General features: G+C 41.8%; 2 protein-coding genes across 4 annotated transcripts in view; both read right to left on the bottom strand.

Annotated features, from left to right (window-relative positions):
* The window catches only part of rab6ba (RAB6B, member RAS oncogene family a), a 76,896-nt gene extending 57,349 nt beyond the window's left edge, over positions 1 to 19,547 (bottom strand). Inside the window, exon 1 of one of the 3 annotated variants that reach the window (XM_015976414.3) lies at positions 19,262 to 19,547. In XM_015976414.3, coding sequence (XP_015831900.3) covers positions 19,262 to 19,544 — 283 coding nt within the window. In that variant the 5' untranslated portion in view covers positions 19,545 to 19,547. The remainder of the gene's footprint in view (positions 1 to 19,261) is intronic. The other 2 variants (XM_015976415.3, XM_015976417.3) reach the window with 2 other exon arrangements.
* A 3,415-nt stretch (positions 19,548 to 22,962) lies between these two features.
* The window catches only part of slco2a1 (solute carrier organic anion transporter family, member 2A1), a 34,646-nt gene continuing 33,528 nt past the window's right edge, over positions 22,963 to 24,080 (bottom strand). The window contains exons 12-14 of the mRNA XM_015976421.3: positions 23,933 to 23,997; positions 23,343 to 23,463; positions 22,963 to 23,239 (exon numbers count right to left, since the gene is read on the bottom strand). Of these exons, the coding sequence (XP_015831907.3) occupies positions 23,119 to 23,239; positions 23,343 to 23,463; positions 23,933 to 23,997 (307 nt within the window). The 3' untranslated portion in view covers positions 22,963 to 23,118. The remainder of the gene's footprint in view (positions 23,240 to 23,342; positions 23,464 to 23,932; positions 23,998 to 24,080) is intronic.

Here is a 24,080-nt window from a genome sequence, read left to right as displayed (position 1 = left end):
AAAGGAGATGTACAGTTGGATGTATGGATTTTAGTCCATTAGTTGATTTTATCTTATAAGAATCAAAAATGTCCGACGTGCACTTTGTTCTTCTTTGTCTTCTAATAAAGCATCACTTGTTAGAGTGGCTCGACCACGGGATGAAAGTATGATATACAAATATTTTGTCCATTATTGCAACAAAAAAAAAGCTAATTTACAAGGTAACGTAAAGTGATTCTAAAACTGTAAACAGAAACAATCTTTGACCAAAAGGCAACATTTATTTTTGCTTACCTTGTAAAATATAACACATCTTTAGTTACCTAACAGTAGCTTTGAAAGTAATACAGTCAAATACTTTTTAAGTATCTGTGGAAAGAAGTTTAACATTTGAGTCCTCAACCTGTTTAAAAAAAGTGCCTCAGATTTCTTACAAAGGAAAATGTTTTCACTCATTTATCAATAACTTCAAATAAACACGCGAGTAATCCTGAGTACTCACTTAACTTAGAAAATAAATATGAGAATATCTCAAATTTCTGAGAATGGAAAAAAAAATACATTCTAGTCCCCACTTATCAGCAGATTCAAAAATAAATCATCCCAATGTATGGGACCACAAAAGTAAACGGAGAACTAACTCTCCTAACAAGGACCAAAAAAACAAAAAATGCATCTCAAACCTGTAACATGGCAAACATTTGAGTTTCTGAAATCGATTCTGAACCTTTCTGAATCGATTCTGAATCTTTATAAATAAGAATCCCGATTCAGACTTGAATCGATTTTTTCAGCACCTCTGGTCAATTACCAGAGAAAACTGGGCACCTGCTGCGACGCAACCTGCACTTTCACCACCAGGCCTCTGCCGAGCACAGCAGACACCTCATCAGCGCATCTTCTAAGTGCACAAAGCACATTTAAATGGCATGTTACAGTCCCTGCACAGTTCTGCCCACTTTAGATTCTGTCTCTTCCTGCAATTTGTGAAGTACTAAACCACAATATGAGCCAGTTAGGGGCCCTCATCTCTACAGCTAAACTACAAGTTACATCATGTTACGTATGGCCTATGGCAAAACCAGTTACTGTAAATCCTCTAATATTGGCCTGTATTCAATTAACGGCCGGGTATCACATTTTGGTCGGCTGAGGTGAATAATGGCCGTTTTTTTTATTGTGGCCGGGTGGAATGTGGTAACAGGCAAGTACCACAGGGGGGCGGTTGTGTCTAGGGTTGTCACGGTATGAAAATTTAACCTCACGGTTATTGTGACCAAAATTATCACGGTTTTCGGTATTATCGCGGTATTTTTTAAACAGTGTTGCATATGTTCAGAAAGCATTGATAGTCCTGTTCTACACAAACTGAAATAGTTCTGAAAAGGTTTAACAGTGTTTATTAAACCTAAAAAAACACAAAGCCTTAGCAAAAGTGCAACTTTTCACAAGTAAAGGAACAAATAGCTTATTTTTCTGGAACTTGTTACAGTAGTCAGTGCAGGTTTAAATTATACAAATCCAAACATTCAAAACATAAACAATATGTAAACAAATCAAAGAAACACCACTTGTTTTCTCATATACTTGTTTTCTTCATTATCAAAATGAAAATCTAAAACTCCAGTCCACACTTGACTTGAGCACTGTACAAGTCAACCTTAAAAAATATTTATTTAAAATAAATATCCACTTTAAACAAATTACTAAAATAACTACTACACTATGTAATCAAATCCAAATGTTCAAGTATAAATGGCATTGAATAAGTAAACAAATCCATGACAAGGAACTAATTGTATATTTCTCTTCATCATCAACAAATAAGATGCTTCATCCAGCAACAGGGTGTCCGTGACACGGTTTAAATGCTGGCAGAGGACGCTGCGGCTGCAGTATATAGTGACTCGTTGCATTCTCCCTCAACCAAAAGTCCTCACGTCATGCATTTCAGCTAAAATGCTAATGTTATCTTACCTTGCACTGGCTGTGGAGACGTGGGTGATCGTCACGCAGATGTGCCATTAGATTCGAAGTGTTGCTGCCTTCTGCAGACACTTGTTTCCTGCACGTTCTGCACACGGGATAGCCGTCTTCTATTAACTGTCCCTCAGCATTTTTCAGAAATCCCAAATATGCCCATACTTCTGATTTAGTCTTCTTTGAGGGCTGATGGATGTCCTGGGCGCTGCCGTCTCCTCCTTCGGCCATTATTTCAGCTTCAAAGTTTTGGTGCCGTTGCAAATTAAAAAGTGCGTGTGCGCGCCGCGGGAACTTCAGCTGAAGCGACGGTGGCTGGTAAGGGTCATCGCGCCGAAACCGCGGCCACGGTAAACCCACCGAGATAATCTAGTTTTTTAAAAACTGGACGGTTATTTTTATTGTCAACTTTTTTACCGGGGTTTACCGCTATACCGGTTACCGTGACAACCCTAGTTGTGTCATCCGTCTCACTTTTGATTTGCCAGTGATAGACCGCGAGGGTAACTTTAACCGTGCGGAGACGAAGAGGAGGTGAAATTTTGATATCAAGTTCAAAGAGAACGTGCTGATTATGCTGCAGAACACTCTGGGGAGCAGTAGTATGAACTAGTCGACTTCACGGCTCTAGTGACTATTTATGCCTGTCATCGACTAGTCGCTGTCACGTGATAATGACCGGCAAGATGCAGTCCACGGAAAAGACAGCAGCCTGCTGTAAGCAGGTAACAAGCTCTTGTGCGCGGGGGGGGTTGGGTGCAACGCGCTGTGCCAGAGCGTCGGTACTGACACGCGATCGTTAATGTCGGCTCATTTCCTTTAATGTTTTCTGTCTTTTATTTGCGCCTGAAGCGTTTCGCTGCTGTGGAGCGGCGCACATCACCTTGTCCTCGGTGACGCACCGATCACTGATACGGCCGCCAAGCAGCGAGCACTCCGCTGTTTTTGTGGTCGGTAGATCTTTTAGAACTGCAGTTCAAAGGTAACTCATGAGGTGAATATATATGAACCCAGGTAGCAGTTTTTCTTTAGGATTGAGAGGAGATGCAGGAAGATAATAAACAGGCAGGACAGAAAAATAGTCAAATAAAAACAAGTTAGTTTTTGTACCTGGTGGTTGCAACAAACAGACACCATTGAAGGTAATCAGAAGTGAGGAACAGAAAATGAAATCATTATTTTAATGTTTAGAGCAGCAGGAACTCCGAGAGGCTGCAGGCGCATCAGTGAGTTTGCGGCCGCTGCGCAGGGGGAGGGGGGAGACGGCTGAAGCAGAAACTTCCGTTGTTATAAGAAATGTGTTTAACTTTGAAAATGTGGGCGCAATTTTAATTGTCAAAAACTCCAGCGAACCATTAGTTCATTTTGCTCAAATAGAAATTGAGGCCTGCCTCTTATTCTGGTCCTCCTTCCAATAAAGGCCTGGAGCTTGATGAGCTTGAGTCAAATACAGGTCCGGGCCTGTATTAGAGGATTTACGGTATGCAAATTGGGTCCTGACAAACAGGGTTTATTCCTACGGTTCATGAGCACAACATGCAAAACATTTTCTCTTTTGCTTCTTAGCTGTAGGTTGTAATCAGGCCTTCTGATCATTCTCTTTTCTACGTAGGAAAAAAAGAGCTTTGTAAATGTTTCTAAGAATACCCATCTTTGGGATTTGGACACCACAAAAAGTATTAGACCGGCTCTGCTTTCCTGTTGTTCTACAGCATCTCTGCCACCTGTTTCTCTACAAGTCATCTGCTAGTGATTCATTTCTGTACCCACTGAGTGAGATAAAACACTCTCTTCTATGTTAAGCTGAAAAGATGAATGTTCAGCATGCCTCTGCCCTATAAATTTCTGCAGGTGCAGTGGTGTGTTTCTCCCACGAGCATTTGCATGAGACAGATACAGTACTGTGAAAAAGTATTTGCCTACTTGCAGATTTAATCAGTTTTTCCTTTTTTCACATTTAAATATTTCAGGTCAACCAATATGTTTTAAAATCAGAATAAAACATTAAAATTAAATACAAAGGGCACTCCTTCTCGTTCTCCTAAAGTATTTTCTGGTATGAGGAGAACTCATGTTTTCATTAACTGAAGCAAGGTCCTGAAGCACCCCGGACCATTACACTTCGGCCACCATGTTTGACTGTTGGTAGGATTTTTTTTTAGTTCATGAAAAGCACTTCTAGTTTTAAACCATATGTAAAGAAACTAGGGATGCAACGATACCACTTTTTTCCAAACCGATGCGATACCGATACTTTGATCTGAGTACTCGCCGATACCGATTACCAATACTGATACTTCTACCACACAAAAAAATGCAATGATTTGGAATACAGATTTTATCATATTTTCTGCTTTCAACAGGAAAAGACTGTGAGGTAGATAAAAAGTAAAATACATGAATGGAAATCATCACAAAACTAAAATATTAGCTGAACAGAAATGACAAGTTACAGTGAAGCCATTTTCAAGCAACTGCATTTGTATCGGTTCCTGGTATCGGTTAACTTTTACAGATACCGATACTGGTATTGGTATCAGTGCCGATACCGATACCTGTATCGTATCGGTGCATCCCTAAAAGAAATGCACACCTGCCCAAAAATATTTAGGTACATTTGAGACGAGTCCGTTTTAGAATCAGCAGTGGTTTTGGCTTTGGAACTCTACCATGGAGGCCATTTTGTCCGTGTCTATTTTTCATTGTTAAATCTTGTATGTGGTTAATCTCGGTTAAAGGGATACAGTTTTGGCTTGCTTTTAGCAGCATCTGGTGTTGTGTTAGTCAAAGCAAAAGTCAAACTGATCTCCTGGCTCTGCATTCATCTTTTTAACACCTTAATCTAACTGCTAAAATGTTTCCTCAGCCTTCATTGACGTCTACAGGAGCGGTTCAACTCTAAATCAGCTGTGTTCATGATCTAAAACATGCAGGAAACATGCTGGAAGCAGACTGCAGCACCAAGCATGTCACCTCCAGTTTTGCTTAGTCTAACAGAGTACCAGACAGAAATTTGCAAGTGCGATATTCAGGCCACAGAGGGCAATGGGGGTCTGAGTTAGGGCTGTCGCGGTAACCGCAAGAAGAAAATATCGCGACATCAAGAAACCCACCGCGCTGCATGACGTGCCACCACCATTACCGGACTTGATTAAATCTCGTGACAGCGCATGTTGAGAAGGATGGCTGCACTGGCATCAAAATGAAATGTTACTTCGCCCCTTTGGGAGCATTTCGGCTTTCAGCCAAATGAAAAGGGGGAGCCAGGGAATTTAAATGAGGCAGTCTGTAAAATCGGCGGCAAAACGGTTCAAGTAAAACGAGGAAACACAACTAATTTAAGGGCTCACCTTTCGACCTACCATCCAGCTATCAAGGCGCGGCTGCCGTCGCCTCCTGCCACACAGAGCTGCGGGGCAGCTCATGCCGGTGCCAGCCGACAGCTTGGACTCGGCGAAGCCTTTTCTCGAGTCGGCAAGTACAGCAGAGACAGTGACAGACATAAACACCGGACAGGCGGTGTTAGACGGTATCTGGTGGAGGAGATGGTGCCATTTTCTACCGTGGAGAAACCTGCATTCAAGTCGCTTCTTCAGAAATTCGACAAGCAATACGAGTTGCCAGGGAAAACCTACTTCTCTGAAACTGCGATGCCGAAAATGTACAACACAGTTAGAGCACCGGTTCAGAGTGAGCTCAAAAGTGTGGACTTTTTCTCTGCCACCACTGACATGTGGTCAAGTGTGAATATGACCCCTTACATGAGTCTAACTGCACATTACCTGACCACAGACTGGACTCTTAAATCACGCTGCCTCGAAACAGTGTTTATGCCCCAGACTCACACATCTGACAACATCGCAGATGCTCTACGCAGCGTGTTTGATGAGTGGTCCCTGGATGAGAAGAAGCTGGCGTGCATAACGACTGATAACTAGGCAAAAATCGCCGCAGCAGTGAGAAAATTGAGCTGGACTTGGCTGAACTGCTTCGGACATAATTTACACCTGGCAGTGACAAACGCAATGACAAGTGTTAAAGGTCGCACATCCCGAGCAATGGGTCTGTGCCACACCTTAGTGGGTGCGTTCTCCCACAGCTGGGTGAAGAGGAGGGATCTGGCGAAAGCACAAGCGGAGCTCCGCCTCCCGCAGCACACGCTCATAATGGTAAAATAGTTTTCAGAAGTTATATTTATGATCTAATTGTATCCCACTCTAATTTCACTTACTAACACAGATAGGCCCAATAAGTCTGCTAAAAAATATGAATACTGTGAATGGGATTTATTTTATTTTTTGCCCGAAATTCATAAAACATATATGCAGCCTTAAATAGCAGTTGGTGGCTTTGTGTGATGCTTAAAAAACAGGTTTTGTTTAGAAAGAAATACACAGAAACGAATAAATATTGTTATATATTGACTTTTGATTTAAAAAGAATAGACAGATTTAATTTCAGTTTAAATAATAATATGCCATTACTCCGTCCAACCAGGACTGTCCAACAAGATGGGGTTCCAAACAGAAAATGGTGGACCGAGTCTTGGGAGCAAATCCCCGCTATTAAAAGGGTTCTGGATGATCGGCGGCGTCAGCATCTCATCCCCAGCTGGCAGGACATTGCAGTTTTAGAGTCGGTGAACACAGCGTTAAAGCCAGCGGCTGAATTTACGGATCTGCTGTCTGGCAAAAGCGATGTCATGGTTTCATCTATAAAACCTGTCCTGAAACTCCTCGCTGGAGGTTTTAAAACCATCAGACGAAGACACCACTCTGACCTCGGACATCAAGCAGAAGATGCGCGGTGTTCTCGAGGAGAAGTACAGACCAGCAGCTCTACAAAAAGCGGTGGCAAGGTCCTGCTTGCTGGACCCAAGATATCGAGGCAACAATTCTGATGATGATGGTGAGGTAAAGTCCGCGCTGATCGAGGAGATAGTACACATGGAAGATGGAGGGAGTGGTGCCAGTGCGTCAGCTGCAGCCCAGCCAGAGACCTTGGTGTAAATGACCACGTTAATTGTGAACCATCAGTTTGAGAAACCATCTTTTCAACCGGGGATGCTACACTTGGAGCAGGCAGTGCTGCCACCAGCGGCAAAGAAAAAAAACGCTTGGAGACCTTGGTTTAACCGACAGATAAACCTATACATCAGAATCCTTAAAGTTGCATGAAATGTATTTATCCCCATTGAAACAAACAAGTGGCTTGCACTTTCCCAACGAGGTCTGTTAAGTAAAATTGTTAGACGATCATTAGACGCTACATTAAGTCGCCAAAGGCTTGATTGTTTGTAGCAGGACCACAGGTGTGCCGTATATAACTGAGTGAAGTATACTTTAAAGAGTATCCTTTTCACTACATTAGAGGACATACTAAACCAACGAATTAGCATGTTTTCCAGTGCGTACATGCTACGGCATTGTCGATCAATATCATCATCATCAGCCAAGTCATCACTGATGATGGTACTGGCAGTCAGCTGTGTCCCTTCTTGTAAACAGCTTGGCTGTTCTTTCTCCAGTCCAGTCTGTTGTCCAGGTGAACTCCAAGGTATTTGTATTCCTGGAGGTGGTTGAGGAATACAAATACCTTGGAGTTCACCTGGACAACAGACTGGACTGGAGAAAGAACATGTCATTTTGATATACAGTTGTGGTCAGAAGTTTACATACAATTGTAAAAAATATAATATAATGGCTCTACTGAGTGTCCCGTTATTTCTAAAACTCTGATTTTTCTCTGATAGAGTGATTGGAACAGATACTTCTTTGTCACAAAAACATTCATGAAGTTTGGTTCTTTAATGTCTTTATTATGGGTTAACAGAGAAAAGTGATCACATTTGCTGGGTCACAAATATACATACAGCAACATGAACTAGCAATTTTGGTGACTTAGAAACATGTCAGTGAACTGAGCTTCATAGCATGGCCTCTTAACTTCTTGTGAGTGATTATGAGTGACTACAGCTGGTGACTTCTCTTAGGTCAGGTAAATAGGGCTCATTGGATACAAACACCCACAAACGCTACAATGGGAAAGTCAAAGGAGCTCAGCATGGATCTGAAAAAGCGAATTATTGACTTGAACAAGTCAGGAAAGTCACTTGGGGCCATTTCAAAGCAGCTGCAGGTCCCAGGAGCAACAGTGCAAACAGTTGTTTGTAAGTATAAGGTGCATGGCACTGTTTCATCACTGCCAAGATCAGGAAGAAAACGCAAGCTATCACCTGCTGCTGAAAGAAAATTGGTCAGGAGGGTAAAGAGTGAACAAGAATCACCAAAAAGCAGATCTGCCAAGAATTAGAAGCTGCTGGAACACAGCTGTCATTGTCCACAGTCAAACGTGTTTTGCATCTCCATGGACTGAGAGGCTGCCGTGCAAGAAGGAAGCCCTTGCTCCAAAAGCGGCACCTTAAGGCTCGACTGAAGTTTGCTGCTGATCACATGGACAAAGATAAGACCTTCTGGAGGAAAGTTCTGTGGTCAGACGAAACAAAAATCGAGCTTTTTGGCCACAATGCCCAGCAATATGTTTGGAGGAGAAAAGGTGAGGCCTTTAACCCCAAGAACACCATGCCTACAGTCAAGCATGGTGGTGGGAATAGTATGCTGTGGGGCTGTTTTGCTGCCAATGGAACTGGTGCTTTACAGAGAGTAAATGGGATAATGAAGAAGGAGGATTACCTTCACATTCTTCAACATAACCTAAAATCATCAGCACGAAGGTTGGGTCTTGGGCGCAGTTGGGTGTTCCAACAGGACAATGACCCCAAACACACATCAAAAGTGGTAAAGGAATGGCTAAATCAGGCTAGAATAAGGGTTTTAGAATGGCCTTCCCAAAGTCCTGACTTAAACCCCATTGAAAACATGTGGACAGTGCTGAAGAAACAAGTCCATGTCAGAAAGCCATCAAATTTAACTGAACTTCACCAATTCTGTCAAGAGGAGTGGTCAAAGATTCAACCAGAAGCTTGCCAGAAGCTTGTGGATGGCTACCAAAAGCGTCTAATTGAAGTGAAAATGGCTAAGGGACATGTAACCAAATATTAGCACTGCTGTATGTATATTTGTGACCCAGCAAATGTGATCACTTTTCTCTGTTAACCCATAATAAAGACATTAAAGAACCAAACTTCATGAATGTTTTTTGTGACAAAGAATTATCTGTTCCAATCACTCTATCAGAGAAAAATCAGAGTTTTCGAAATAACGGGACACTCAGTAGAGCCATTATATTATATTTTTTACAAGTGTATGTAAACTTCTGACCACAACTGTATATAAACAGAGGAAAAAATATATCGCAATATATATCGTTACCGCACATGCTTCAGATTATATCGCAATATAGATTTGAGGCCATATCGCCCAGCCCTAGTTCATCCACATACAGACTGAAGAGTACAGGAGAGAGAACCCCACCTTGCTTTACCTCAATGGTAGCACCAAAAGAATAATAATAAATAAATAATAATAATACATCAAACTTATATAGTGCTGTTTAGGTCAAAGATGTTTCACAAAAAATGCAATAAACACATAATAAGAAAGAAGCAGAGAAACTACTGCTCCACCTCACCTGCATTATTATTATGAATAATATCACAAAGCCAATTAAACCACTTTAAAGGATGCAAAGCTTTACCATTTCAATGTATTCATATCAACATGGTAGAACAAGATATGCAAATATTAAATATTTCTGAAGAAAAATATGTTTCAAATAAATCAAACCTAAATATTTCTAAATAGAGGAGCAAACAATCAAAGTCAATATCTATAGTTAAGCGTGTTGTCTAAAAACAAGCCAAAACAGTAGATCTTTGTATCCATAAATAAACAAACAAGTATGAACACAAGTTGAAAAAGCAGCCATTTGTGACCTAAAGCCACTGACTCAGACCAGCTCAGGCCAATGTTGGACAGCTGAGCCAATCAATGGCAGATCAAAGCAATCAGAGACCATTTCCCTTCAGGTCCAAGAGAGAAGAAAAGCACTTGTCAAGAAGATCCAGTTCGATGTGAAATGAAAGAGTAGAACACTTATACTGAGACGCGGGGAGATTACCAGATGTTACGCCCGAGCTGCTGCTCAGAGAGTGTTGTCTGGGTTTAAGTCTTCAGTCAATACCAACAGCCTATCTGTAGTTTCTTTTATAATAAACCTTACAAACCAAGGGCATAACCTTTAGCAGTTAGGCTGCACATCCTTATGGATTTAGTTTTAGAGCATGCTGGTGAAGGTGGACATCTAAAGAACAGATGTGATGAAAGTGGAGACTCCTGCACCCAAACCTGAACTATCTGAATGCTTGTTCCACTTGGACTTGCGATTCTTGACTGTAGGGGTGCAAAAATACCACTTTTTTCCAAACCGATACGATACAGATACTTGGATCTGAGTACTCGCCAATACCGATCACTGATACTTCTACCTAGTGATGGACAATATATCAGCATCAATATCGGTATCAGCCGATGTTAGTCATTTTTTAACATATCGTATCGGTTCGATAAATAAAACTGGGCCGATATTAACAACTGATATTTTTTCCATCTCGTCTCCATTTGTTTGCCTGTTTCAGAAGGTGAGGGGGTGATGTGTAATTGTTTAGTCATGCAAAAACAGGGAATGTAATAATCTCAGAACCGTAAATGTGTGTGTTGTGTAAACATAATAATGTAAATTCTGCTTTAATAATTTAATTCTACACAAAATCTGCAGATTTTAGAAGCATTAATGTCAGTATATCGGTAATGGAAAATATCGGTTATAGGCCATAACAGTGACCTAAATATCGGATATCGGTATCGGCCCCAAAATTTCATATCGGTGCATCACTACTTCTACCACACAAAAAAATGCTACAGGTTTTATTTTCGTCTCTGCTTTCAACAGGAAAAGACTGTGAGGTAGATAAAAAAGTAAAATATATGAATAGAAATGATCACAAAACTAAAATATTAGGTGAACAGAAATGACAACTTACAGTGAAGCCACTTTCAAGCAATTGCATTGGTATCTATTAACTTTTAGCTATACTGGTATTGGCACCGATACCGATAGTGCATCCCTACTTGACTGTGTTTTCTGTTACAAGAATTGTACCTGGAACCTCTTTGATACTATGCGGTATTAGGGTTGTCACGGTAACCAGTGTAGTGGTAAACTCCGGTAAAGAAGTTGACAATAATAATAACCGTCTTGTTTTTAAAAAAAACTATATTATCTCGGTGGATTACCGTGGCTGCGGTGTAGGTGCGGTGACCCTTACCAGCCACCGTATCATCTGCTGAAGTTGCCGGCGGCACATGCGCGCTTTGTTGTTTACAACCAAAACTTTCTTGAAGCTAAAGCTGAAATAACGGCCAAAGAAGGAGACGGCAGCACTCAGGACATATATTATCCCTCAACGAAGACAAAGCGGGAAGTACAGGCATGTTTTGGATATTTGAAGAATGCCGAGGGACAGTTGATAGAAGACGGCTATCCTGTTTGCAGCACGTGCAGAAAAAGTGTCTGTGAAAGGCAGCAACGCTTCACATCTCATGACACATCTGCGTGACCATCACCCACAACTCTACAGTCAATGCAAGGCAAGCTAACGTTAGCGTTTTAGCTAAAATGCGTGATCCGAGGATTTGGGTTGAGGGAGAATGCAACGAGTCGCTATATAAAGCAGCCGCAGCGCCGCTACCTGCATATAAACAGTGTCTCGGACACCGCCATGTTGAAATGACGCTATGCATTACGGGGCTCCCAGGGGCCGATAAGAGTTGGTCTCTCTCCGAGAATAATTATGAATTTAACAACGATTACTGCCTGATGACATTTTCCCACATCTGCAAAGCTCACTGGAAGGACACAAACCGAGGACAATATTTTCCTGATATAGGGTTTATTACTCAAGTAAGGGTAAAAAAGTATCTGATTAGAAGGCTACTTGAGTACTGAGTATCATCTGGTCTAATATTTTTAAAATGATGACATCAAACAGACATAAAATAAGAAGTTATGGGCAAATATTGGTATTTTAAAGACTAAAGGGGAAAAATGTAAACAAATAAACAACATAATTACAAAACAACACATTTTAGGCTAAATTTAGACACAAACTGAGGACAATATTTCCTGACATACAGGGTTTATTTAATTGTGTGAAAATGTAGCACGTTTAAAAAAAATACCGCGATAATACCGAAAACCGTAGTAATTTTGGTCACAATAACCGTGAGGTTAAATTTTCACACCGTGACAACCCTATGCGGTATTGATCAAATGACATCGTAATATAAAGTTTAGTTTAAAATGTTTACAGAGGAAATTCCCAGAAACAAAGTCTCAAAAGCATATTTAGGAAAATGATTTAACTTTGTGTAAAGACTGTTGCAAACAGCGGCAACAAAACTCAAACAAATAATGACTTGCTTTATCTTGTTGTTTATTTTCTGTGCACATAGCTGCAGGTTACTGATGTGCACTTGTGGTTTCAGAGCCCTAGTGATGAAATGAATAAGCAGTTCCCTGTCCAGGAAAACCAAAGTGTAGCTTCAATTGCTCAGATCACAGCTTCCTGTAGACGAAGTGATTCGTGCATAAGCAACAAACGGAACCTTCTTACAGTAGAAGCATGCTGCTCTGATGATTCAGCACTATTGTGAGGCAAGTTCTTTGTGTTTGCGCGGCAGCAGTCTCTGACTGAAGATGGCATTTTTGATTGTGGGCACAAAATCTCACAGTAGCAATGCATCTACTGCACCACACATACTGTTCTAAAGTAAAATGGAGCATGAGACAAAGATTACCTTCAAACAACTGGCCTTTACAAAGTACCGTGCAGCGCTGCTGCTTTATAACATGCCTATGGCAAAGTATGACCCAGAAATGACGGATCAGTAATCAGAGGTGTTGTAACAATGATTTGGTGGATGGCTAAATCTGCCAAGAAGCTGGTTTCTCCAGGAGCGTGGGCGTACAGACCTGGAAGCAGCAGACTGGTTTACTTAATAAAGCCTCTTTAGCTTTGTTGAGACTAGCCAGCCTTCATTGTAAGGGGAGAGGAGGGAACAACGTGAGAGCCATGCAGGAGGAAAATACCTGAACTTATCCGTTTAATTATAGATCCACTAGGATAAATACAGTAAAGTTTATCTCTCACCAGATAGAATATTTACTAATCACAATATAACTATAGACGTGTGTGTGTGTGTGTGTGTGTGTGTGTGTGTGTGTGTGTGTGTGTGTGTGTGTGTGTGTGTGTGTGTGTGTGTGTGTGTGTGTGTGTGTGTGTGTGTGTGTGTGTGTGTGTGTGTGTGTGTGTGTGTGTGTCTTCTCGATCCCCAGTGAGTCGTGGAGGATGGCTGCTTATACTGAGCCAGGATTCTCTGGAGGTTTCTTCCTGTTAAAAAGGAGTTTTCCTCTCCACTGTCGCTGCATGCTTGCTTAGTATGAGGATTGCTGTATAGTCACTGACACTAGTCAGTGACTTGATGCAATTTGCTGGGTTCCTTATATAGGAAACATTATTTCTGATTGGCTTAATGAACTGACCTGAATTGGAATATTTATTATGTGAAGTGCCTTTAGACGACTCTTGTCGTGATTTGGCGCTATTAGGGTTGTCACGGTATGAAAATTTAACCTCACGGTTATTGTGACCAAAATTATCACGGTTTTCGGTATTATCGCGGTATTTTTTAAACGGTGTTGCATATGTTCAGAAAGCATTGATAGTCCTGTTCTACACAAACTGAAATAGTTCTGAAAAGGTTTAACATTGTTTATTAAACCTAAAATAACACAAAGCCTTAGCAAAAGTGCAACTTTTCACAAGTAAAGGAACAAATAGCTTATTTTTCTGGAACTTGTTACAGTAGTCAGTGCAGGTTTAAATGATACAAATCCAAACATTCAAAACATAAACAATATGTAAACAAATCAAAGAAACACCACTTGTTTTCTCATATACTTGTTTTCTTCATTATCAAAATGAAAATCTAAAACTCCAGTCCACACTTGACTTGAGCGCTGTACAAGTCAACCTTAAAAAATATGCATTTAAAATAAATAGCCACTTTAAACAAATTACTAAAATAACTACTACACTATGTAATCAAATCCAAATGTTCAAGTATAAATGGCATTGAATAAGTAAACAAATCAATGACAAGGAACTAATTGTATATTTCTCTTCATCATCAACAAATAAGATGCTTCATCCAGCAACAGGGTGTCCGTGACACGGTTTAAATGCTGGCAGAGGACGCTGCGGCTGCAGTATATAGTGACTCGTTGCATTTTCCCTCAACCAAAAGTCCTCACGTCATGCATTTCAGCTAAAATGCTAATGTTATCTTACCTTGCACTGGCTGTGGAGACGTGGGTGATCGTCACGCAGATGTGCCATGAGATTTGAAGTGTTGCTGCCTTCTGCAGACACTTGTTTCCTGCACGTTCTGCAAACGGGATAGCCGTCTTCTATTAACTGTCCCTCAGCATTTTTCAGAAATCCCAAATATGCCCATACTTCCGATTTAGTCTTCTTTGAGGGCTGATGGATGTCCTGGGCGCTGCCGTCGCCTCCTTCGGCCATTATTTCAGCTTCAAAGTTTTGGTGCCGTTGCAAATTAAAAAGTGCGTGTGCGCGCCGCGGGAACTTCAGCTGAAGCGACGGTGGCTGGTAAGGGTCATCGCGCCGAAACCGCGGCCACGGTAAACCCACCGAGATAATATAGTTTTTTAAAAACTGGACGGTTATTTTTATTGTCAACTTTTTTACCGGGGTTTACCGCTATACCGGTTACCGTGACAACCCTAGAATTGAATTGAATTTAATGTTGAGTCTGCATTCACCAACTTAATCTGGAGCCTCCATCTCTGTGACATTAGCAGATTATTTTAGGAAAAGCAGAATATTATGTTATCTGTCCCTTAACAGGCGTGTTTTTCAGACTCTTGTTATGGACAAGTTCACAGGATCTCTCCCCGATAAAGAACAGAACGCCTTTTGGACAGCAGCCTTAGTGCGGATGTTGCTGACATAGTCCAGTCCGGACGTGAGCATTAATAAAAGATCCTGGAAGAAGTGACTGTATTCACACCCACCTGGCCACCAGCTGCTATAATAAGAGACATGTCAGAGAGACACAGAGGACACTGTAGCGTCTGGAAGGTTGACTAATCACGTCTCCTCGCCTCGATAGCAGGCACAGGCCTGACTTCTCCAGATTGGCTGGGACTATACTGTACTCAGTGCAGCGTCTCCAGTGATGCTGCAGAGCAACAGCTCAAACCATTTCTAGACTCAACACAATAAGGCCAACCTTAGAAACTCTACATTTAGAGAAAAATAAATTAGGAAAAGACACATTTTAGTCTGAATCACACTTCTTTCATGCATGCAGGACTTATTCTACAATTTCTATAAACTACCAGGTCACATCAGGGAGAAGATGACAGTATAAACTTACAGGCAAATGTTGTAACACAACTTAGTCACAAAATGTCATAAATCGCTCCTAATTAGTTCGCAATTGTTTCTTCTTTAATTTGAGATTGCTGGTTGCTGCTTGACTCATTTTAATGATGATGAAATGCCCACACAAGCATCATCACTGCCCATCTGTGCTCATGAGTTTTAAAAGGTCTACTATTTTGTGTTAAAAATTAATGTTTTACGTGAATTTTATCTAACATTACGACAAATACAGATTTACAGCTCTAGTTCCCGCAGTTGAGAAATCTGGTTTGAAAAACAAGTTGAAATCGAATATATTAGCTTAAAAATTCCTTTGTCCTATAACTGAAGGAAAATCTCAAAATGACTGTCATAATTAGGGACGCACCGATCAGGTTTTTTGCTGCCGATCACAGACACCGATATCAAAGAATGCTGATCACCGATACCGATCACGTGGATTGGCCAGACATTTTCTACAACATTATAATGAGTGCTACAAACTACATAATCTGGAAATAAAGGAAATGTAACCTAATCTAAAATGGTCTGTACTAGGGTTGTCACGGTGTGAAAATGTAACCTCACGGTTATTGTGACCAAAATTACCACGGTTTTCGGTATTATCGCTGTATTTTTTTTAAACGTGCTACATTTTCACACAATTAAATAAACCCTGTATGTCAGGAAATATTGTCCTCAGTTTGTGTCTAAATTTTGCCTAAAATGTGTTATTTTGTAATTATGTTGTTTATTTGTTTACATTTTTTCCCTTTAGTCTTTAAAATACCAATATTTGCCCATAACTTCTTATTTTATGTCTGTTTGATGTCATCATTTTAAAAATATTAGATCAGATGATACTCAGTACTCAAGTAACCTTCTAATCAGATACTTTTTTACCCTTACTTGAGTAATAAACCCTATATCAGGAAAATATTGTCCTCGGTTTGTGCCCTTCCAGTGAGCTTTGCAGATGTGGGAAAATGTCATCAGGCAGTAATCGTTGTTAAATTCATAATTATTCTCGGAGAGAGACCAACTCTTATCTGCCCCTGGGAGCCCCGTAATGCATAGCGTCATTTCAACATGGCGGTGTCCGCGACACGGTTTATATGCAGGTAGCGGCGTTGCGGCTGCTTTATATAGCGACTCGTTGCATTCTCCCTCAACCCAAATCCTCGGATCACGCATTTTAGCTAAAACGCTAACGTTAGCTTGCCTTGCGTTGACTGTAGAGTTGTGGGTGATGGTCATCAGATGTGTCATGAGATTTGAAGCGTTGCTGCCTTTCACAGACACTTTTTCTGCACGTGCTGCAAACAGGATAGCCGTCTTCTATCAACTGTCCCTCGACATTCTTCAAATATCCAAAACATGCCCGTACTTCCCACTTTGTCTTCTTTGAGGGATAATAAATGTCCTGAGCGCTGCCGTCTCCTCCTTTGGCCATTATTTCAACTTTAGCTTCAAGAAAGTTTTGGTTGTAAACAACAAAGTGCGCATGTGCCGCCGGCAACTTCAGCAGATGATACGGTGGCTGGTAAGGGTCACCGCGCCTACACCGCAGCCACGGTAACCCACCAAGATAATATAGTTTTTTTTAAACAAGACGGTTATTATTATTGTCAACTTTTTTTTACCGGGGTTTACCGCTACACTGGTTACCGTGACAACCCTACCTGATCGGTCTGCTTTGATCCATTTTGAAAACTCCGATCAAAACCGATAGGGGCGCTATCGGCCGATTGGGATCAAATGCAGATCCATCGGTGCATCCCTAGTCATAAATAGATATAAACCTTTTGGGGTTTTCATGTTCATTTAGCATTTTTTGTACACTTCAACCAGTGACTTTGAGGGTCACAAGGTTTTGAGATTGTAATCTTGTGAGTTCAAAGCTAAAAGTTAAGGGATGCTTGTAATAGTTTTACTTAAATTACAATCTGGAGGTTGGTTTTTTTTTTAATCTGAAGGCTTCATCTATGAACTAACAAATATATTGCATCATAAGCCGTTCTCACCACTTCCCTATTTAAGGCACTGGTTTGAGTGTGTGGCAGCTGGGATGAGTGAATCCGAGACCATTGTCTTGAATCAAAAAAGGGTAGAATCCCTTCTCCAGGTTAGGGATGAGGTCCTGCCTCAAGTGGAGGAGTCTTCTTCAGCAGTGAGGGAAAGATGGAGCACAAGATCGATAGACAGATTGGTGCTGCATCTGCAGTGATGCAGGCGTTGTACCGATCTGTCACAGTGAAAGAGAGCTGAGGCAGAAGGTAAAGCTCTTGATTTACCAGAGCTAGAGCGAGAAGCTCGGTCATCTGGGACAGGCTCGGAGCAGACCCGCTGCTCCTCCACATCGAGAGGAGACAGTTGAGGTGGCTCAGGCATCTGGTCAGGATGCCTCCTGGACGCCTCCCTGGTGAGGGTTTTTGGACACGTCCAACTGGGAGGAGACCTAAAGGAAGACCCAGGACATGCAGGAGAAACAATGTCTCTCAGCTGGCCAGGGAGCACCTTAAGATTCCCCCAGAGGAGCTGGCCCAAGTGGCTGGAGAGAGGGAAGTCTGGGCCTCTATGCATAGGCTGCTGCCCCCACGACTCGACCCCGGATAAGTGGACATGGACATAAAAGGGGAAATCTCCGGATTGTAGTTTTAATTAGAAATGTTAATCTCAGAACCTAGTTGTGTATGTTGTTTGAATAATGTACAGCCCGAAAAAAACTCTTTATAATATATGCCAGCAAATCATCCCGATATAAACATGGATAGTCAAGGATGATCAGATTTTTGTTAATGAAGTGATCACTCTGCTCCCCCACGTTGCCTGCTGGTGGTGGTCGGAGGGACCGGTGGCGCCAGTGCTCGGCAGCCTCGCCTCTGTCAGTGCGCCCCAGGGCAGCTGTGGCTACATTGTAGCTCATCCCCACCAGCGTGTGAATGTGTGTGTGAATGGGTGAATGACTGATTGTGTTGTAAAGCGCCTTGGGGGGTCATAGGACTCTAGAAGGCACTATATCAAATACAGGCTGTTTACCATTTACAATCATCTGTGATAATTGTCCACCCTGATTTGATGATGAATGGTTCTTCTTGGAAGGAAAAGAAATCCTTACTCAGTGAAATGCTTGGCCCTACTTTAATGCTGATCAATACAAATACTAGAGGACTGAAGCGTGACTAATGCTGTTCACTGGGCTGCAGAAGACCTCAGGAACACAGTAAAAGAGACCTGCCCTGTTTAAAAGCCCAAACAAACCCAGAGATGCAAATCATGTCTCAGCCAGCTCAGTGAATACCATCTAGTGTCTTCAGATAATCAGAAGCTCTGGGTTGAGGGTGTGGACATTTGAAGCCAACAGAGGGTAAATCACAGAGCAACTGCGGTCTGCAGCCACGCGAGTTATCTCATCGCCCCTGGCAGGCAGGCTGGCTGGGTGTGTCTGAACACAGAAATACACCAAGTTGTGTCACAGCCGAGGCTGTAAACAAACCACACACACACACACACACACACACACACACACACCGAGCTATCACAGCAGCATTTCTAACTCATAAACTTGGCTACAAATCGTGTCCGCGTCAGCGTGAAGTCTTTCAGGCTGTGACTTCCACCAAACACCGTCCTCTCCTCCGCTCTCCCACCGCCTAAAACAAGTCGCTCAGCTCTAAACAGCTACAAGCACGCGGACGGACCAGCTTAACCGACATGTCTCACTCAGCGCGAGCAGGTGCAACGACGCCCACTCCAACACACACACACACACACCCGGACCCAGACCCAGACCGAACACGAACTTCTCAGTCGGAATGAAACATCTCTTACCACTCTGCTCCCCGAGAAAGACCAGTTTGAATTTTCTTAGGGGGTTTCCGAAGTCGCTACCGACGGACATGTTGTGGAGGAAGAGCGGGGGACTACGGACACCGGAGGACGGTAGGACAGAGATCTTGTTCCCGCCTGACTCTGGTGCTGGTGGATGGAGATGCTCGAAGGGAATGGGCGGCAATGCTGCCTCTCTTTCTCGCTCCGTTTCTTCGTGACGGGCTGTTGCTGCACCGCTCCGTGACGCTGGGGGAAGAGTTCTCGGGTGGGGGCTCGTGCGCATGCGCGGGAACATTTGAACGGCAGCAGCTTCCGCGATACAATGACGTCATCCTACGTCCTGGAGAGGAGAGAGATGTTGGTCGTGATAAACACAAATAATAAAACATTTGCCGCATTTAAACCTTGTTTTTAATGTTTTACACGTTTAAGCACAACGATCTGAGGGTTTAGAGGCTTTTTGTCAATGCTTGTGAGAAAAGCATTGACAGTGCGTGTGAGGGATGGTTTTCATTTAAATGGGAAATTCTTAATTTTTTTTAAATAGCGTAAACAACATTAACAGTTTTTTACATTTTTAATTATTTTTCAAAAATCAGTGTCCCTGTGAACATATTATTTAAAGTTAACATACAGTAGTTACGTTTTCAGATCTAGAAGAAAAGTAATAAAAGCAAACTCTTCTAATTAGGAATACATTATCATAGACGGTTTGTTTAGGTCTGTTGAAATAATTTCCATCTTACGTTTTCATCACACTGTGGTTTACAGTTGATTGTTCATTAACCAAAGGTGACAGATCATTTGCTGCTGTGGCCCCCAGACTCTGAAACTCTCTCCCCCTGAGCCTGAGATCAGTGGACTCAATGGTCTCCTTTAAAAAGCAGCTGAAAACTCACCTGTTCACGCTGGCTTTGGTGTGACCTTCATCACTATGCTCTCCTCATTTAGCTCTTTCTGCCAATTCTGCCTTTCCCGGGATCTACTGATTAACTTTTCCTTAATCATTTTCTCTCTTACCTTTCCTCACATTTTTAATCACAAGTTTTTACATTTCCTAATTTTACATATGTTTTAAAAAAATAAGCATATTTTAATTTTTGTTCTTGTGAAGCGCCTCATGATGTTTGTCTGGAGAGGAGCTATATTAAAGATAATTTCTTCTTGCCTTTAATTCAATTGAAATATGCATCATCATCCTGAAAAGTTCCTGTTCACAATGCCTGTAACTTACCTTCAGACAGGTCTTGTACATAAACATAATTTCCTGTTTTGTTTAGTTTATCTTTGATATGTTCAGCTGCTAAACATAACTGGGTTAGAGTATATGATTTTATTACACCTTGCTAGTAACTGACTCAACACCATACAGTAGGGATTTCTGCTGTCTGTACTCCGTTTTTCAGTCCAACAGCCCCAAGTTTGCAAGTTCAATTCTCCTCTTATCTGCAGCTTGGTCATAAATGCAGCTGATTTGGTGGGGAAACCTGGACATCATCATCTCTAGCTACACTTTCCCATTAACTCTGCAGGATTTTTATTCATTCGCAAGTTAGGAAGTATGTAGTCAATTCAGTAAGGTCTCAACTGCTGGGATGTGCCTGGAAAACATACAATAAAAGCATATTGATGCTCAAACCACAGAGGTTCTTCTCCAGGTAAAGCGGCTTGAAGACTCTCCAAGTTGGAGCCTGGCCACTTCAGCTACTTGTGTCTTGTCCCAAATTGCAAGACCATAGGAGAGGGTTGGAAGGCCAGTGGTCCAGTAAACCAGTAGTGTCACTTGTTGGCTGAGTTTCTTCTACACCACCAGGAGAGCAACACCCTCTGCAGATGAGTAAGACACCAAGGTACACAAGCTTGTATGCTTGAGGCTTCCATCTTTTATGTCACTGACCATGGACTCAAGACTATGAGGAGCAACCAGACCCAATCACTTCCATGTCTGTGCCCTGTGAGCCTGAACACCACAAACTGGATCAGAACCGAGAGGCAGTCTTGGTGGAGTCAGTCGTCTTCAGACAACTCAACTTTTTAACAGATGTTGAAAACTTTCGACCGACACTCATTTGAACTGTCAGGCATATTCATTGATATCATAATCATCATATTCGGGGAAACGGTGGCACAGGAGTTAAGTGCTCGTCCCGTAATCGGAAGGTTGCAGGTTCGAGCCCCACTTAGTCTGTTGCTGTGTCCTTGGGCAAGACACTGAACCCCCCCTTGCCTGCTGGTGGTGGTCAGAGGGACCGGTGGCACCAGTGTACGGCTGACTTGCCTCTGTCAGTGTGCCCCCGTGCAGCTGTGGCTACAGTGTAGCTCATCACCAACAGGGTGTGGATGTGTGTATGAATGGGTGAATGTGTTGTAAAGCGCCTTGGGGGGTTCCAGGACTCTAGAAGGCGCTATATCAAATACAGGCAGTTTACCTCCCCATGGGGATAGGTCATACGCGGAGATGAATTTCACCAGTGTGTGATGACAAATGGGACTTTATTAATGTGTTCACTTCACAAAGAACACACCTGAAGTTTGTAAAATGTGCACTTAACTTTATTTAAAAATATGAATGACAGTGCGGGTGCTTGGTATTTGAACACTGCAATAAAAAAGTAACATATATGAAACAAGTACTGCTGCGGTTAAAGATGTCTCAGTGTATGAGACGATCATTTAGGATAATAACTTAAATATTAAGCTACACAGTTAACAAGACACAGGTGTTTACAACTCAAACAGAAACCCAAACAAGACGATCCTTACCTAAGATGAATCTGTGAAGTACAAAGATATTTAGGTGTCGTTTAATCATCAGTCTCGTTATTATAAATGCACGATAAATGCTGTGCTATATCACATTTATGTTATGAATCTTGTGCTCACAAGTGAAGCTGCTTTCACATAGAAGGTAGCGTTTAAATAAACACATTCATGTTTTTGACTGAAGGTGTAAAGGTGGGCGGTAACGTTTTTGTCGGTGCATCTGGGGTCGACATATGAAATATCTCCTGAACCACTCGATGGATTTGAATAGAACTAAAATCAATGGCTGTACTTCTACAACAGATGAACTCAACCAAATTAAAGATGGCTGCCACTAAGTTTCACAGGCACCCAGTGACAATAACATGATTGTCTGAGTGCAAACAGCTCATGCAAGAACTTGTATTACTGTCTGAAATTGTGCTAATTTCAAGATGTTACCACATTTCGACACAAGATGATCATTTTTATTTTAACCCTCTGGAGGCAGGCGTTGCAGATGTGCAACAGTTAAAACCTACCTACCTACCTACTCCACGTACGTTTTTCATGAGCATTTTTTAACTCCCCTGAAGGACTTAGATGTTCGTCCTTTTATCAAACCTTAATTGGAGCCTGAGAGGGTTAACAACAATGAGGCAGGTGTTCCATTTAACCTCCGGTCTTGGTAGAATTCTCCCTGACAACATGTCAACTGGCTGTCAAATGACCTACTCACTTTGAAGCAACCCTGGGAGCGCTCATTGTACTGACACAAATCGTAACTCCAGAACCTTCATCTGAAATCCATCTCACTTTCCACAAGCAGCTGGAAGAAAAATCCAACATCAAATATGCCAGCAGTTTCAAGCAGAATCCCAACAGAGAGCTCACCATTCGCTGCATCCTATGTGAAAGCAGCAAAAGTCTTGATGTATACAAATGTTCTTTTTTTTTTCTTTTTCAGTAGATGTCCTCTCTCCAAAAGGTGAGGTACCAGGCAGGAAATTGGTCCTGCAGAGACTGAGTTCCCCTCACCCATGCATGTTTTTTGGGAATACTGTCCTATAAAACATTTTATACGGCACAGCAAAGCTATGAGAGTCTCACTGGGATCACAGTGATCCCTCTGGCCTCTTTTCCAGATCGTACTCCTTGGTCTTCCTCTCCTTCCGCACCAGGATCATCAGCAGGAGGATGCCTAGGATCTTATAACCCACCTGTAAACCTAAATACCTGCGAGGATGGGGACATAAACAATTAAGAAATGAAAGCAGAGAACAGGATATCCACAACGCCTGTGCGTGTGACGCGTTTTTAGATAGATGAATGCTCCTACCGACTTCTGAAGAGATTGTTGTTGTAGTAACCACAGCTAAACTTCTTTCCACAAACGTGCTTCCACCAAATACAGGAAGTGTCAATGGCCATGCCGAAGAGGGCTGGAGCAGGGAGCCAGGCTGAGAGGGACAAACGAGTGCTTAGGCTAGGTTTTTGGTACTGGATGGTAGAAATCAGCTGATTGACTCCAATTTGGAGCCAGGTCAACTTTTTTGAAAGTTGTGTTCAATTCCACGCTGACAAGCAGAAAAAGAACTCAACAAAGCAAGAAGTCTACATGAGAAAGAGAACCATGGAAATACACAAAATGTCTCACTACTTTAAGAGAATGGAACAAAACACAATAAAAGAATGTTTTGGGATTTTAGTCCAGCACTAGATATCCAAACTGAAATGATAATATACTCAAGACATTTATCTAATACTGAACTGGTGCTGGTCTGGGTGCTTTTTTAGTTGTTCAATTTCTAAAGCTTTTGCCAATCAAATGAATTTTTCAATAAAAATGTTGAAATTTTGCTCTTTGCTGACAAATTAGCAATTTTTGGTCCAGATAAATGTACACTGAGCATTTTAAAAGGGACCTACCTAAAACTCTCATGAGTAAAAACTGAATTCCTATAGCAAATGACTTCTCTTCGAAGGGAACAGACCTACAGAGGAGAGAAGAAATGTTAGATGGGACAAAAACGTCAAATAAAAAAATAAATCAAAAGCAAGTTTTTAAAACTCTTGC

Source organism: Nothobranchius furzeri, chromosome 16 (assembly GCF_043380555.1).
Source record: "Nothobranchius furzeri strain GRZ-AD chromosome 16, NfurGRZ-RIMD1, whole genome shotgun sequence".
Taxonomy (NCBI): Eukaryota; Metazoa; Chordata; class Actinopteri; order Cyprinodontiformes; family Nothobranchiidae; genus Nothobranchius; species Nothobranchius furzeri.
Note: the sequence above shows the minus strand (reverse complement) of the source record. Positions and strands in the feature narration are given on the sequence as shown.